Below are 16,245 nucleotides of genomic sequence, written 5' to 3'. Positions count from 1 at the left end.
CAAGGTCCAAACAGGTAAACTATCAAATATTTCTCAAAAAAAGTAAAGATTGGAGATAATAATTCAAATTTAGAGCCCCTCACATTTACTCTGTGTTATCCATATATTTCATTTTCTCTGGCGGCTAGTCTAGAACAAGTTAATATTACTTTACAATCAGTTGGCTTATCTGACACAATCATAAAATAAGCTGGTCTTAACATGTTTTCTAATGTTCATTTTCATGTTTTTCATTTTTTGATTTTAACAGAACTTGAATTTAAATGTTTCTTGTAAAAAATAAGTAACTTAAATGTAAATATAAATGCCATGGTTTAGCTGCTTTACTTTTCAAGCCCACGTCGTAGGTTCAATCACATTTTTTTTACAATATTTATACAATAGTTGAGAGCAATACTACAGTGTAAGTTCCTGAATCGGATGTTGTTGCTCAGTACAAGAGAATCCACACATACTGAGTGTTGAGTCATTTCACATATCACAGCCATTTCACAGTAGACCAGAGCAAACATTGTTGTGCTTGCCAGTACATTCCCCATTCACTTCCTGCTGTGAGCTGACAATTTACACTGAAAAGTGGCTCGCCTTTCATCTGTGGAGGGAGCACCTGCGTGACTTGCTCACAGGGAAATGATGTCACTGATGTGCAGCCATGTCTGCTTGTCTGTTTCTCAGACACATCAGCTAAAAGTGGAGCTCATTTCCTGGAAGCTTTCAACGTTCTTGTAAAGTCTAACGAGGGAGATCCCATGCCTGATCGCAAAGCTGTGAAAGCCATTTTAGACATACAGTGTGCAGATTTAAGCCTTCAAGCCGGCACACGGCATATTCATTTAACCGAACAGATAAGAATCCAACTAATGCTATCACATAATGTGATTATTATTTCCACATCTTATTAAATTCATTTTGGTAAGGTCAGGCTTATTTTTGTGAAAATAAAAGCTTTCATCGGTTTTTGGAGGGATCGATACACAGCTTGTAATATTGGAAAAATACGATTCTGGTCAGAGTGGAGAAAAATACCATTAGGTGAATTAATATGCATCACAGGTTATAACATTATATTTTGATGTGGATCCTTTTGCTTTTGCCTCTTTTCTCTCTGAATGTGTCCGCTGCTCTGCTCTGCATCACCCTCATTCTCAGTACTTTTTGTCTTTCTACTGTAAGAGCATTGAGTTTATGTAAGAGCCACATTGACTGGGCCAGTGATTCTCAAAGTGGAGTCTGTGTCAGGGGGTCTACAAAATAATTTACTGATCAGGTTGTCACCTTTCGGTACATAAACTAAGACACTGGACTGCGTTAGCAGATAGTCCACCCCTACAGATATATGATTTGAAGAAAATCATCTTTCATAGAGATCATATCATTTATTTAATTCATAAACATTCAATTCCAATGACTTGCTTTCAGCAGCAGACTGAGGTGACTGATCAGCTCTATTGCTTCTCGATCTGAATGCTGCTTTCGACGCAATCGATCACTCCGACAGAGCCAGTGGTCGTAGCTAACAGTGCTAAGAGCACTAACAGTGCAAACAACATAAACAGTGTTGACAGAACTAACGGTGTCAAACAGGGGGTCGGTGCGGCGTTATCGGCTGTAGCCGCCGCGTGATCGCAGTGGAGCGGCCCTGAAATCACCAGTGGGGCATGCTCACATGCATTAAAAGTCGCTCGCAGCCGGCCCGGCAATGTCAAAAAAGCAAGAAGAAGCTCTGATTACTACACACAGACGGAGAGCCTTTACTCCACCTCGTTTGCTGCTGCGTTAGTGCTCTGAATGCCAAATTTAGCACCTTTAAATGGCCTTGCTCTAAAATATATCAAGGAATTATTGACCCCCATGTGCCTGGATGTTCCCTTATATCGATGGATGCAGGCTGACCGGGCCTTTGCAGACAACTCTGCCCATTGAAATCAGACAGACTACATCTGTAGCGTCTTTTTTTTATTGCAAAGCATTTATGAATATTTGATGTGTTGTTGGATTTCATCGTCCCTCCTGGCCGTTTTATGTATTTTAACTTTATTTTCATCATCCTTTTATTTTAATGATCCCTCTGTTGTTTGTCTTTTATTCTTTTGTTGTTTTTGTTTTTTTATCTGCTCTTTTGTGCTGTATAAATAAAGTTTATTATTATTATTATTATTATTATTATTATTATGTGGGTTGCGAAATGAGCAAAGGAGAGCTTCAAGAGGGTCCATGTGAAACCCCAGGCCTCACATGGTCTGCGCACTGTATGTCTCCAAATAATTGGGCTCATGTTTAAGACAAGATGAGCCCAGTAATGTCCTCGAGGTTACAAATATTATGTTACTTTTAGTTTTTCATTCACTGCACACAAGCAACCCAACCACCCAGTATGAATCATTATGTATAAAACTGCAAGACTGAAACTAGAAAGCACCTCTGCTGGGTATTGAGAGGTGGGCAAATGTTGTTATTCTGCACCAACCATGATCATAGTAAGTAAGCCGAGTTTCACTTGTACAACTAATCAATATTGAAATACATCTTGGTTAGGTTTTTTTCCACTCTAATGACTGCATCCCAACTCATGGTCAGCTCGACACAGACAGTATAAGGAGTCAATATACAGATTTGTATGGGGTCCATAAAGTAGTGGAAGAAGTATTCTGATATTTCATTTAATTATAAGTAGCCATAATACAGTGTCTAAATACTCTGTTACAAGTAAAAGCCCTGCATTCAAAATCTTACTCAATCAAAAGTACATAAGTGTTAGCATCAACATATACTGAAAGTAAAAAAAGTAAAAGGACTGGTTATGGAGAATAGCCCATATTCAGAGCCATATAGAGTACGTTATATACTGCTGGGTAGTTAGACATCATAATTTATTAGTTCATTTCTATTTTCTCCAAAATTCAGTGGAGGAGAAGCATGTAAATATTCAAGTATATTACAAGTAGCATAAAATGTTCTACATTACTTGAGTAAATGTTGCTTGGAAAGCATGATGGCTTGCATAAAGCAAAATGCAACCGGATGCAGTAGGACATCCCATTTTTGGCAAACTGCATTTGATATACTATCTATTGGGACATACGGAATACTTTTCTGGCATACTAAATAGTCGTATGGGTATTGTAACGAGATTTCGGTTCTGTGATGGCCCAAACTGGTCGCCTGCTTGAAAGTCAGGTGTAATACACGCCCATCTACCGTAAAGAGCACACTGTCATTGGCACTGAACATTGACGCAAGACATAAATCATGTGGTGCAGAATTGTCCGATGTGAAAATAATTCCAAGTATAGTGGGTTGCAGTCCCTAAACCACACCCCTCCCTAGATCATATTCATCCTAACACCTGAACATAACACCATTTTTGACGTGTTTACAATGGCTCAACGCACCCAGCCTGTTTGGTCCATGACACCACACTTCTGCCCATAATTGCGGAACAATCTAAAATCATGCATGAATGAATGATGATTTTTCATTTCCAAGCTCCATTTGCGCAGATACAACTTTTTTCCTTTTTTAATCATTCACACCGTTTTGACATCAAAAATGGGACAGAAGCACAAAACCGATGTCATTAAAAAGAATGTCTAATGTGGCAAATGATGAACAGAAATAGAAGAAGTTCTTCATCTGTCCTTCCTAGTTTGACATATTGTTCTCTCTCGGGAAGGTTCAAGGCCTTATGGATGCCCAGCCTCTCCGCTCAGCACCCACATGCCTTTCTCTTGATCACATATGCGGTGTCCCAATTTTAGATGAAAGCAATCCCACTGAGGCATATTGTTTATTTTCCCTTTGAATGCACAAACACAAATGGAATATTGCAAATGCTACATTTTGAAGAAATGTCAAACCTAAACTTTGTTTCTATGTTTGTTGAAGGTTTGTTTGTGTGTGTTTGTGGGTACCTTGCTGGTTCAGTGGAGTCTTTTACGTTTTCAATTGTATATCTTTCTGTGTGAGTTTAATATGTTTTCTGAATGTAGAGACATGCCAGCCAGACTAGCCCTACGTGACCAGATGTTTTCAAACAGGAAGTAACAACAGTCCTCCTTCCTCCTTCACCCGTGTCAGCAGTTTCAAATCCATCACTTCCCCTTTCACCAAGCGACATCCAAAACACACTCATAAAGATATATTTGCACATTATCGCTACCTACAGAGGTACAATTGTGTTTAGTGATGCCATAATACAGGAACAGAATGAGGACAGTCTGCAATGCTGGGTGCACGTTTTCAGTTAACCACTACATCATGTGACTTCCTATTAGTGTAACTGTTGTGTTTGTACAATATTTAATGCTTAGTTCAGTGACACTTCAGACAAACTGTTTATCCCTGAGCTAAATTGCTTTTAGACACACCTCTTCTCCAGCAATAAATGCAGAAGCACAGTCTCTGTTTTTCCTTCCGTCTTTGCTAACAATGTGTAATCACATTGCATGGAGAACCGAACACAAGACTTGGTGTTGGTAGTTAAATAATTAAAACCGTAAATGGGAATATTATTTCAAAATGATAAAACTACACAATCCTAATCTTTTGTTCCAGCTGGCGGGAGAACCTTGTTGGCTCTGTGTGTGTATTGATTTTGTTGGTTCTCTCATCTGGTATGTTGACAAGAGGCAAATACATACAGTGAAGCTAATGACTGCTATTTAATTTGGTTTCAGTGATTCAGCAGTCCTCTGTTTACCTGAAGGGAAAAGGATACTGCAGTTTCAGTTTATCGGCTCACTGGGTTGCATCTGTACACATGCCTTTGCAGTATAGAATGTGTCTCTTTTAATCAATGGGTGTTGTTCGGATGGAGAAAGGCTTTGATTCAGCCTGCAGTTACACGGATGTAATAACATGTAAGAGAATTTTCACATGCGAGGTCGCTAGCCGTAGCTAGCTGCTAGCTATAGCCTAATGTAACGACAATTTGGCGTAGATGTTTGGTCTGCAAACAAATCCTCCCATTGATGAGTTTGGTTCGTGCATATATACATTTAGCTGAATTGCGCATATTTTCCTAGTCCCTTGGCCGTTCTTTCACCCTCTGACAGAGCATCCTGTTTCCTATGTCAAGAATTGTGAAGTAGTTGCTTTACAGATTGAACTTTGCTTTACCCACGTGTCAAAAAAGGTTAAAAGGTTGAGGCGGCCAAAAGAGCACAAATACCCTGCCTCAGTGTTGTGAATAACATATGACAAGGATACAGGCCAATATCACGGTATGCATGTGAATATACAGGAATACATTTCAAATTATGGATATGATGTTATACAAATATATTTCAAGACACAACTACATTTTTCTCCCACAATCATATGTGGTCTTTAGCTCTAGATGGATGTTTCGGTCCACAATTACAAATACAGCAATAAAATACTGACTTATGGTATCATGATCTTGAATGTGCATTGGAGGCTTCGAGTTTCCGCATTACTCTTGTGTAACCCATAAGTACACACTAAACTCAGATTTAAGGTGAGCATGGAGAAAACAGCCTTCTGGTGTCAAACTCTGCACATCTTTCTGCACAGTGAAGGTCAAACATGCATGTGATGAAACGAGATGTAAATCACACGTCTTTGAGTTGAGTGGGACTTAATTAAGATGGACTGTGACTGGTTCACTGTGGTAGACCTGCTGTTTTTTCTTGTTGTCTAACATGTTATCTTTAAAGACAGTTTCAGTCTCTCTCTAACACAGACACCACATTTGTCTCCATCTGTCCCAGAACACACCTATTCCCTGTTGCTTTCCACTATGTCACAGTGAGTTTGTCTTTCTCCATTAAGGCTCGGATGTTCTGGAAAGAGCTGGGCCAAGACTATGTGCAGACACGTTTTATTATTCATTACATTCCATTCTTCCCATCTGCAGTGTCTGCCCTTGCTGGTGGTGCAAGTGGAATTGTAAAATACGAGTAATAATCTCTTATAATGGCCAAGATCTCACTCTTAAAGAATGCATTCATCAACAGCAACAACAAGAGAGAATAAACAGAATCTACAAAAAGTCTGACAACACAAGTTGGTTTTATGTTACCTGGGTTATTAGGTGATAATTGCTTCAGTACAATTTGCTATCATACAATTGTGAGACATAACCTCAAGCAAAAACAAAGAAATCATGAATGAGCATTGCCAGCTGTCTTTTTCACTTTTCTAAGTAAACAGTTGACAGGATGTTGAACCCAGGGGGGTTTCTGTATCACTGATGGAGCTGTTAGCAATAAGTGGTTACACCATTACAGGAAGTAGAGCAAGAAGGTATGGGAAATCAAATGTGAAGCGAGCGTGGTTTATAAAAGGCGAGGTGGTTCATCGAGTGATGGGTTAAAAAAATTTCAAAAAGCTATTTGTGGCCTGCCGGTTCGCACACCAGATACAGACAAACCAGCATGGAGGCGCTTCTTTTTCTATTTCCTCAATTCAACTACATGGCCCCAAAGAAGGAAGCGTATTTCAAAATGCTTGGTCCAGAAGACTTGCAGCCACCAAAGATGAAGGACGATTGTAGCAGGTTGGTGTGTGAAACTCGGTTGCTTTTAAATGTTTATTATGTGTCATTTGATAGTGTGCTTTAGTAAATGTTGCTGTTCATGTCAGAAATGAGTGAATAGTGCCATCTTTATCATGAGAAGAGATTAAGCAACAGCTTCTTTCTGTAGAAAAGTCTTGTTTTACTCCAGCTAAATTGTGTAGAACAGCTATGTGATGTTTCTGTAGAGTTCATTTGAAAGCCACTACAGCTGACATCATGTAAGGCTGTTAGATTTTTAAAAGCTGTCTCTGCTGCCTTTTTGTCTTACAATTTGTTTTGTTCTACAAAGATGTTGTGTAATTTATGGCTTGTCTTCTAAGCCACTTTAGAAATGTGTCCATGAGGCGTAATTCTCTTATAAGTTGCTGATTTGGTGAACAATGCCCCAGTTGCACGTACAGACAGTTTGTGGAACTTGATGTATTTCCCTCTCTGTTGGCAGACAGAAAGACAAGGAGAGGAAGAGCCGACTAAGCCTTTTTCTCACCAAGTCAGGCTCTCATGAAAACGTCAGTCGCAATAAAGAGACAAATACGACACCCACCACGTAAGGCAAAAATCTATTCATTTCATATATATGTGCAAAGTTGTGTTTGACAAGTATTCTTCATTTCTGACTTCGGTTTCCAGCACCCTCGATGACTCATTGCACACTCATAGAAACTAAACGTGTCACGAGAATCCAAAACATTTCTTGTAGCATCGTTAGGGAAGAGCTGACCTTAACTCTTGATATTATTATTTATTTATTTTGCAGCATCTCACCAGAAGCGGCTTTGCAATGGAGCGACTCCTTTGAAGAATTGCTGAAGCACTCAGGTCAGATTAATGCCCAAAACTTCTCAAGAACATTGAGGCGAATCGCCGTCCAAAACCGTTTATTTTGCTGTCAAACAATTTACTCCATTTGATGTGCTAGAGGCAATACATAGTTAATGGAGAGAGCAGTGCGAGTTTCACTACATCTTTTAATGTCTTTAGCAGAGATTGCAATACAGAAACTGGGCAACTTCCTCATAAGCACAAAAGTTGCACTTTAGTACCACATTGAAACCGTGTAAACCACTGTATGTGCTCATTTGGTAATGTTTATATAGTCAATGCTGTATTATGATGACCATAATACTGTAATAAGTATATTTAAGTTATTAATTAATTGAATTATTTGTACAGTAATGCCATCAAGGAGAAGTTATGGAGAGTCTATGCCTCCTTGATACATCCTGCCACAATCAAATATAAACTTCGTTTACCCAACAGGCTCAGATAGTGATTCTGTTTTGAGCAGCAGTTCATCTTTGTATTGTGTCACTATATTAACCAACAGTGTGTCTTTGTCTCCGTTTCTCTTCATCAGATGGGGTGGAAAGCTTCTCTCAGTTCCTCAGGACAGAGTTCAGTGAGGAAAACATTGAGTTCTGGTTGGCCTGTGAAGAATACAAGACCATTGATTCAGACAAGAAGCTGCTGTCCAAAGCCAAATATATTTATACGATTTATATTGATTCAGAGGCTACTAAAGAGGTATGGCGTGGCATGTTTATTTATCATACATTGCACAGATGTAATGCTGCATAATAGGCTATACAGTGGAGCTACAAAAGCTCAAACAACTGTTGGAGGTTTGAAATATTATGTCGTTGTATAAAAGGAACAGTGGGCGAATTCTTAAGCACTGCAGAGTCATGGGCCTGCAGCACGTTGACCTTTATGAACAATGGTTAGGAGCAGCAGCCCACTGAGGTCATGCATATAGTGCATGCACCGCTGCAAACCAGGTCGGGTTATTTCTGTGCGAGACAGTTGCTGATTGAAAGGTTTCCATTGCCTTGCAAGGACATTGCGACCCCCATCTGATATGCTTTCGTGGCCTGCAGCAGATCTGACCGTTAAGAGTTTGGTGTCTGGTTTGAGGTTTCGACAATCCTCTGCAGAAGTGGAGAGAGCATCACCCACACACTTTCCGTCTAAGATGAATGTCTGTGTAAAAATGGAACATGCTGCACTAATATGAAAGTGTGTACCAGCTCTAGTGATTTGCAGAGAGATGTAAAAATGTATGTTCAATATTGATGGTGGGAGAGTTGCAGTTTGATACACATGAATATTTTGAGAGCTGTGTTTGTGGTGATTATTTGTATTGCTGTGTAAGAAGCTTCACTGCTGTTGGTCTTTTAAAGAAAAACTCCCAGTTTAAAGACAATTCACAGCCAATGACTAGCATTGTCCTAACCAGTGTTTTTAAACAAACAACTCATTCACAAAAGCAGGCACCAGATAATTAACATTCATGTCTGTGAGGACATCCAGGGAGCTGGTGTGTGTCAGTGATTGCCTGTGTGAGCTTTAAACTCAAATTAGCTCAGTGCCAACCAAACAGCGAATCTGTCCTTATCAAGTCTCGGTCTTATCTATCACCGAAAAGAGCAGGGTCATTAATAACGCAGAATTTAGCTTTGGCTCACATGATTGGAAAAGAACGATCAAATCCAAGAATAGTATGTAGATGCTCGTGTCCTCGTGGAAAAAGATCCTCTTAAGCGGGTTGGGGAGAACTGATTTCTTAAGAGAACAAGTATTTAAAAGCATCTTGACAGTTGCAAATGAATGAATAGGATAGGATCATATTTGATCCTATGTGTATATAACATGCAGATGTTGATTTTCTCCACTGTTCCAAGTCGCTCTTCTTTACACTGCTCTCACCTTGAACCTTGGGGCTTCCCCCCTTTCTTCTTGTCACCATTAGATGTTTTCTCACCAAATCAACGAGGCCCTTTACGCAGGCCGCAACCTCCGGTTCTGAAAAGTGAAGCCAACGTGAAAGTGCCTTAAACTTGCCTTCTCTCTACTGGCCACTAGGGGATCCAGTCCAAATGTGGTCACTTCACTTCACTGGCTGCAAAAAAATCAAGATGGGGATGGCCAAAATCCAATATGGATGGCCAAAATTTTTAACTCAAGACTTCAAATCCACAGCCCACAAAACAATGGGTGACGTCTCGAGGACTAGGTCAGCTTCTTATATGCAGTCTATGCCTTTATTTAACCCGTGTTCTGTTATTGTGTTGTTATAAACTTTATTCAAATCCTGGCACAAAACCCTAAATCAGGCATTCAGAGACTTAAGTGTGCATTGTTAAATATGGCATTCCTTTAGTATAGATTTTCTGTATGTAGTTGATATGACACGTCATTATTCTGCATGGTTTTTCATTATGTTCCAATTTCTATTTTACTCAGATCAACATTGACTACAACACCAAGACAGCCATTCAGAAGGTCATAGCACAGCCCACAAAGAGCTGTTTCGAAGCAGCCCAGATGAAAGTCTACAGCCTGATGAAAAAAGACTCCTACCCCAGGTTCCTCCTCTCTGACATTTATCTGCGGCTCACCAGGAGGAAAGGCCCGGGGGCCACCATGTTTCGCAGACGGTCACGCTCCTGTGTATTCAACGACAGGGGCGAGGCCATAACTGAACCTTCGGCCTGGTAGTGGTAGGCTAACATTGCAGACTCACTCAGATTTTTGTATAGGGGGTAATCCGTGATTAGCAGCACGGCTGTTGAAATGCAATGTGTGGTTCGGAGGCTTATAATCCACAGGTTTGCTTCTGCAGTGTGTTATTTTTTTATAACCACTTCCATAATACCATGGCATCTTGCCAATGATAAACAATTTAAAGAAATAGTTCTAGATTTTGGGGAATACGCTTATTTGCTTCCACGCAGAGTGTAAATTGAGAAGCTTGATACCTCTCTCCTACCACACAGATGTATCTTCTCGTCATCTTCTTCTTCTAATCTTGGCCAGACAGTGTATAAACGTATTTCCCAAGATATCAAACTTTAAGTACTATACTACACAGCTGGATAACAGCTGACACCATTAGCCTTTTCGGCCCAAAAGAGTACGTTTAGAACTGCTATGAGGCCACTACGTCAGAGCAGTGTGGTTATCTGAACATAATGGAGAACATCTGGCCAATCAGAACTGAGTATTCTCTGTGGCCATAAGAGAGTATTCACTTTGCACATGTGGAACAATCTAATCTCCTTCTCTGAGGCACTGCACTGCTTGTGGATTGAACCGTTATTGATGATTTTAAGATTTCCTCAAATCTTGCAAAACTCAAATGTCAATGGGAAGGTTAGGGACAGAATCTCAGCTAAAGTGCCTCCATGCTACTGACAGACTCATTACACTTCAATTGTTTTGTCTTTCAGTCCAGCAATAGCACCTTATACAACCGTAATACAGTTGATATGGCATGCAAGCTAATTTGACCATATCTCATTAAAATGGGCTCGTGATTTTATCCCTCGCATTGTCCAACCCCCTCCAGGCTAACTGGCAGAGCAAGCCTGCAGCCACGGTGACTGCAAAGCACAGAAACGTTTTAGTAAGGGATATATATCTCTCATTTCTGTTTCTGAAATCAAATGTATCCCATTTTCACACACGGAAAATGCATATATCTTATTTGAATACTAATATGACATTATAATAATTATAATTGCTGTTTTTCAGTTTGCTGTCATCTAACATAATTTATGTACTGCTATGCTCATATGTGTTGCCTTGCTGTTGTAAAATGTACATACTAAACTCAAATAAACACTTAAGAAGCTGTTTTAATGAGGCCTTTAGTGTCATTAATTAGTGGGTGAATGGTCACATCTAAATGTGACAAATGGAGACATCATGTTTGCATATTACACTAATGGGAAAATTGGGATCATGTGTACGTGCCTCCCTATCCCAAATTGCTGATAAATGAATAGACCTTATCAACAGCAACCCCTCTAGCACATAATTATTCATGTTACTGTATATGTACAAGATATACTTCTTACAAAGACAAATATATATTAATTAGAAACTGTCAGTGATCCCACTCACCCCCAAACTCTTGAGTATGTACATACATGTGCACAGATTCAAGCTGTGTACACACACATACACACACAGAGAGCTGGTTTATCTCATTAATACAGATGTCAGGGTTTCTAATATAGCCTTTAGAGAGAAGTCCATCTCAGCCCAAAATACAGAAATAGAACGACGTTGACTACCTCACAGTTGAGATTAATTAAACACCCATGTAGACAGCGGCATGCGTGTTCTGCAGTTCCTGCTGTCCTCTCACACGAATAGTCAGAGAAGAGAGGGGAAATATGACGATGTACTAACAAAGGTAGGAGCTCGGCTGGCCTGCCAAATTCATCACATTTTAAGATTAGTTGCCCGCTCAGAATTCTGCTGGCAGATTTCTTGTTTCTTTCCCATTGGTATTTAAATGTGTGACTCAGTGGCTGCGCTAAAAGCCTCTGAAATCATCCACAAGGTAAAGATGTATTGTAGGGATGCTGAAGGGAAACAACAGAGTATAAAGCAGTTTGCCTGGAGATATGAAGCTTGTAAAACAAGATGAATACCAGTCTTAGAGAAGTTTAAAACAAAAAGGTTTGTCATAAGGTTTGCTCAAACAAATTTGTTTCTTTTAAAAGAATCCTTCAATCTTTGCCATAGTCTGTCAGTATTTGCACCCGTGGGCTTTTTTGAAGTGAAGAAAACCAAATAACAAATAAACCACTGATCTCAAATCATTTTTCTGGCAAACCTTTATAGCACAGGTTCCCATTTTCAAGAACAATTTTGTCTCATCTCAGAAGCTTTTATCTAACTCTATGTGAGCCAAATTTAGTAACAGATTTGCTGACTCCCAGTCTCAGATATTGAGTTGTGAAATTGTCCCCTTACAATTCTGTTTTGCACTTGGTGCTCTTGGCCCGGCAAAGATATTGACCGACCTAAATAAAACATCAGTGCAACTGCAAGCAAAGGGCCACGGTCTGTTTATGAAAGACTCGAGGTGAAACTTTGGTCCTTCAATTCTAAACACCGTACTTCAAATAAAGTTTTAAGTGTTTATGTGGGAGAACAAGAAACAGTTGAAGGCCTGATGGGCGGGTTCCCTCGATGCTAAAAGTGGCAGGATGTTTATCAATGAATAGGAACCAGGTTTTTCTTAAGAATCTTTGCAGGCTGAAGGGTAATTATCCTTCAACGCAATTCTGTGACAAAAACTAGTGTGTCATCTGCATTGGACTGATAAAGCATGCTGAAGAAAATGAACAAAAAACATGTTTCACTGAGTCTTTTCACTGAGGTCGAGTAGATGCTCGGCCTAGAGTTGTTCTATGGTTAATCTGGCTTCATATATTATTTAAGGACAATCAGAAATTGGAAGAAATGTACTGCTGAAAGGGTGAGACATGTAAAAAAGAAAGAAGGAAAAGAAGGTCTCTTCGGGATCCCTGCTGCTTACTGTTTTCACTATTCAAGTCAAGAGAGAGAGATGATTTCTAAATAAATGAAAGGCATGCTTACTGATGTACTTTCAGTGGTTTGAAAGCCAATTCAAACAGGTTTTTAACCTTTGTACCCTTCACCAACCCCAACCCTGCAGGGGAAAGGTCAAACCCCTGTTCATCATTCAATTACAGAGAGAGGTGGACACTTAATGCAATTGTAAAATAGAGATCGGGGGCCTGGAGATGACTAGAGTGCCACCCTGTGTGCGGTGAAAATATTGCAACTTGGTACCAAGTGAATTGCTTTATCACTAGTGAAACTCAGCAAATTTCATTTTAGATGTTAGAATGAAAACCAATCAGTGTTCTTTTACAAAATGAGCCATTTCAGGGCTGTGGGGAGTCCCTTACGCCCTTGGATGGTAACACTGACTGCTCAGAATGAATTTTAAGTTCAAAAACATGGATACTCTACATTGAGCGCTCAAAGAAGACACTCACCATTAAAGTCCTCATATCTTTCCTCGCGGTTCCTTTTTTGAAAAACAAATTACTCTACTTGGAGCGTCTACACACATGCAAATAGGGGCAGCCTGGGTGTTTTCCATCACCTGTTGTGATTTACATCCTTGGTTTGTTTGGGTCCATCACATCCCTACCAGTGGTCAGGAAGGTCAGGACAGGTTAAAATGCACTGGATATACTTTTACAGATATATGTAGTACGATTCACTGTGCAAATACACCAAACAGACCCAAAAGAGCGGAGGACAGTCCTCCACATACAACTCATGAGTAATGATATTCTCTGAGGCTGGGAAGTGGCAAGTCAGAAATATCTCTCTTGTGTTGATCTATCTCAAATCCCACGAATATGTAATCACACAGAATGTCTCTGCTCTTCTAAACATTCTGCTTTATCTTAGTAAAGTACTTTAGTAAATACTAAAAAGTCTAAATCAAACATCCATGGATGGAAGTTTAAACGTACACAAAAGACATTGTGAACACAACTGCTGACTCATGTTGCAGCAGTAGTTAATCACCCTACTGAGAATATGTGGAGTGAAAAATGTATTCAGTTCTTTACCTGGTGTTGTTAGTCATGTTAGCGGCACTTCTCTGGCAATGTTCCTCTGTCAGTCAGTTGTTCTGTCGGTCGGTTGGTCGGTCCACCGCTGTGGTTCAGACTGAAATATCTCGACAACTGCTGCGTGTATTGCCCCGAATGTTTGCACGTACATTCATGTTCCTCAGAGGATGAATCTCACTAACTTTGGGGATCCCCTGACTGCTACCAGCAGGTCAAAGCTTTAATGTAACCTGAGAAATATCATCACCTAGATGGGGTACATTTTGTACATGACTTTGGTGATCCCCTGACTTTTCCTTGAGCACAGCCATGAGGTTAACATTTAATGATTTTCAGTGAAACGTCTTGACAGCAACCTGGATGGATTGCTATGAAATTTGTAACTGACATTAATGTTCCCCTCAGGATGAATTGTAATAACCCTCAACATTGTATCACACATCATAACTTTTCTGTATTCCAAAGCCAGTGCAGATTTGAAGAGCTTGACGAGTCTATGAACATGCAAAACCTCGGTCCAAATCAAAACCTTTCTGTTTCAAGGGCTGGTGATTACCTGCATCAACTGAGCTATGAGGCACATTCATAAATCAGTGCGCTTTTGCCCCCTTGATGAATAAGTAACACTGCAGATATGCAAATGGCGGATGATGAGAGTTTTCCTTAATCGTGAATTTGTTTATGGCAATTTGTTTATGGTCAGGATCTTTCCCCGGAGCTTCCTGACCATTGGTCATTGCTGTAGTTAAATCTTGTTCTGAATTTGACATGTCGTACTCCACCACAGCAGGCAATTATGTTACCATATTCTTGATTATACTCATAAAAATATAGTTCTTACTGATGGATGAAACATATTCTGTAATCTATAATTAATTTGTTGAAATTATCTTAATCCAACTAAGTTTATATAGATATAAACTAGCTGCCACCCTCATATTGTCACATCCACATTAATGATGACTGTTCATGGACAACAGGTGCGGTCAACTTAAATCCCAGCTGAGCGCTCTCCTCCTCCAGGTGCGACAGACACGGAAGGATGCCATGTCTCTCCCAACAACAACTTTGCATACAGATTTCCATATATTCCATTCATGTTGGGTGGGGGTCATTTAGATTTGTTCAGTCACTTGACTCCCTCGTTTCCAAAGAATCACAACCCCATCTTCAGTCTGGCAGGATCTTATCTCTGTCTCCCTTTGTAGAGGACGAGGAGATGGCGATAAAGTGAGTTACTGCACATTTGATTATTGGGCCTTTACAATTGTCAGCAGGCAACACCTTACAGCAGCCATGTGGAAAACACCAAGGAGGTTTTCACTCACTGTAAGTCTCAATTTGCATTGTGCTTTTATTTCTGATGGGGCTTATAGTGATGTGAGGTTGCTGTCAGATGCTTAAATGCACCGACAGTCATCTTCGAACATAACATACTATAAATGACTTGACCTGCCAGTGTGGTTTGTAGTTGGTGTGTGCTGTGGAGTTCACAGATAACTGGGCTAGTGATAGATCTTGATGCTCTTTTCAAGGGTAGATTGTGTTGCTTTCCCAAGGATCCACTGGAGGATGTTGAGACTTGGAGTGAGTCTGTGGACAAAGTCCTCAGTTGTAAAGGTGAGAGTCTCCTTTGATTGCTCATGTATTTGATTGTATGTATTGCTACACGCTTACTGTCGTCTGTGATTTCCAGCCGGACAGATAGCTTTCCGGGAGTTTCTGAAGTCCGAGTACAGCGAGGAGAACATACTATTTTGGCTCGCCTGTGAGGAGTATAAAAAAATCAAGACGGCGCCAGAGATGATCTCTTCTGCCAACAGGATCTACTCAGAGTTTGTCCAAACAGAAGCGCCCAGACAGGTAAACAACTGCAAGCTGGATTTATTTTTTTTAGGAATTCAAATTTAAAAAAAGATGGTCATTGATTATGATCTCAATTTAGCAGGCCTATAGTGATATAGTGACTGTTATAAGGTAGTGTATTTTACTGTGGTGAAACTTCAGAAAGTTACTTTAAGTGCACACAAGTTGTTTTCCCCCCCAGAACATTAGAGTGCATGATGATGAAAATAGTTGCTGAGACGCCCTCTGGGCAACATTGTTTGATTCCAGATCAACATAGATTGTGGTACCAGAGAAAACATAACAAAGAACATCTCCCAGCCTTCCCTGACTTCGTTTGATTCGGCACAGAAGCTGATCTACAGTCTGATGGCCAGGGATTGCTACCCGCGCTTCCTAAAATCTGACATCTATCAGGGACTCCTGAGGAGAACTAATTCAAGGTGA

The 16,245-nt window shown here is 40.1% G+C and overlaps 2 protein-coding genes across 2 annotated transcripts; both read left to right on the top strand.

Moving 5' to 3' along the window:
* The first annotated feature begins 6,180 nt into the window (after positions 1-6,180).
* On the top strand, positions 6,181-14,358 carry rgs18 (regulator of G protein signaling 18). Its single transcript, XM_031855169.1, has 5 exons — positions 6,181-6,520; positions 6,984-7,088; positions 7,299-7,360; positions 7,899-8,065; positions 9,785-14,358. The coding sequence occupies exons 1-5, from the start codon at positions 6,399-6,401 to the stop codon at positions 10,037-10,039; spliced, it is 711 nt and encodes a 236-aa protein (XP_031711029.1). The 5' UTR covers positions 6,181-6,398; the 3' UTR covers positions 10,040-14,358.
* An 814-nt stretch (positions 14,359-15,172) lies between these two features.
* LOC116387784 (regulator of G-protein signaling 21-like) lies at positions 15,173-16,245 on the top strand. The gene is made up of 4 exons (XM_031855171.1): positions 15,173-15,183; positions 15,494-15,573; positions 15,650-15,816; positions 16,069-16,245. Exons 1-4 carry the CDS (start codon positions 15,173-15,175, stop codon positions 16,243-16,245), a joined length of 435 nt encoding a protein of 144 aa, XP_031711031.1.

The sequence above is a fragment of the Anarrhichthys ocellatus genome, unplaced genomic scaffold (assembly GCF_004355925.1).
Source record: "Anarrhichthys ocellatus isolate YVR2014 unplaced genomic scaffold, GSC_Weel_1.0 scaffold15, whole genome shotgun sequence".
NCBI lineage: Eukaryota > Metazoa > Chordata > Actinopteri > Perciformes > Anarhichadidae > Anarrhichthys > Anarrhichthys ocellatus.
The sequence above is the reverse complement of the archived record's forward strand: the minus strand, read 5'-3'. Positions and strand labels throughout refer to the sequence as shown.

What these genes read in the sequence shown, in the direction of transcription:
- rgs18 (XM_031855169.1), top strand. Translation starts at nt 6,399, where the DNA reads ATGGAGGCGCTTCTTTTTCTATTTCCTCAATTCAACTACATGGCCCCA. An exon ending in ACAAATACGACACCCACCAC is followed by an intron (nt 7,089 to 7,298) that starts GTAAGGCAAAAA and finishes TTTATTTTGCAG; the next exon opens with CATCTCACCAGAAGCGGCTT. An exon ending in AGAATTGCTGAAGCACTCAG is followed by an intron (nt 7,361 to 7,898) that starts GTCAGATTAATG and finishes TCTCTTCATCAG; the next exon opens with ATGGGGTGGAAAGCTTCTCT.
- LOC116387784 (XM_031855171.1), top strand. An exon ending in CAAAGTCCTCAGTTGTAAAG is followed by an intron (nt 15,574 to 15,649) that starts GTGAGAGTCTCC and finishes TGTGATTTCCAG; the next exon opens with CCGGACAGATAGCTTTCCGG. An exon ending in AAACAGAAGCGCCCAGACAG is followed by an intron (nt 15,817 to 16,068) that starts GTAAACAACTGC and finishes GTTTGATTCCAG; the next exon opens with ATCAACATAGATTGTGGTAC.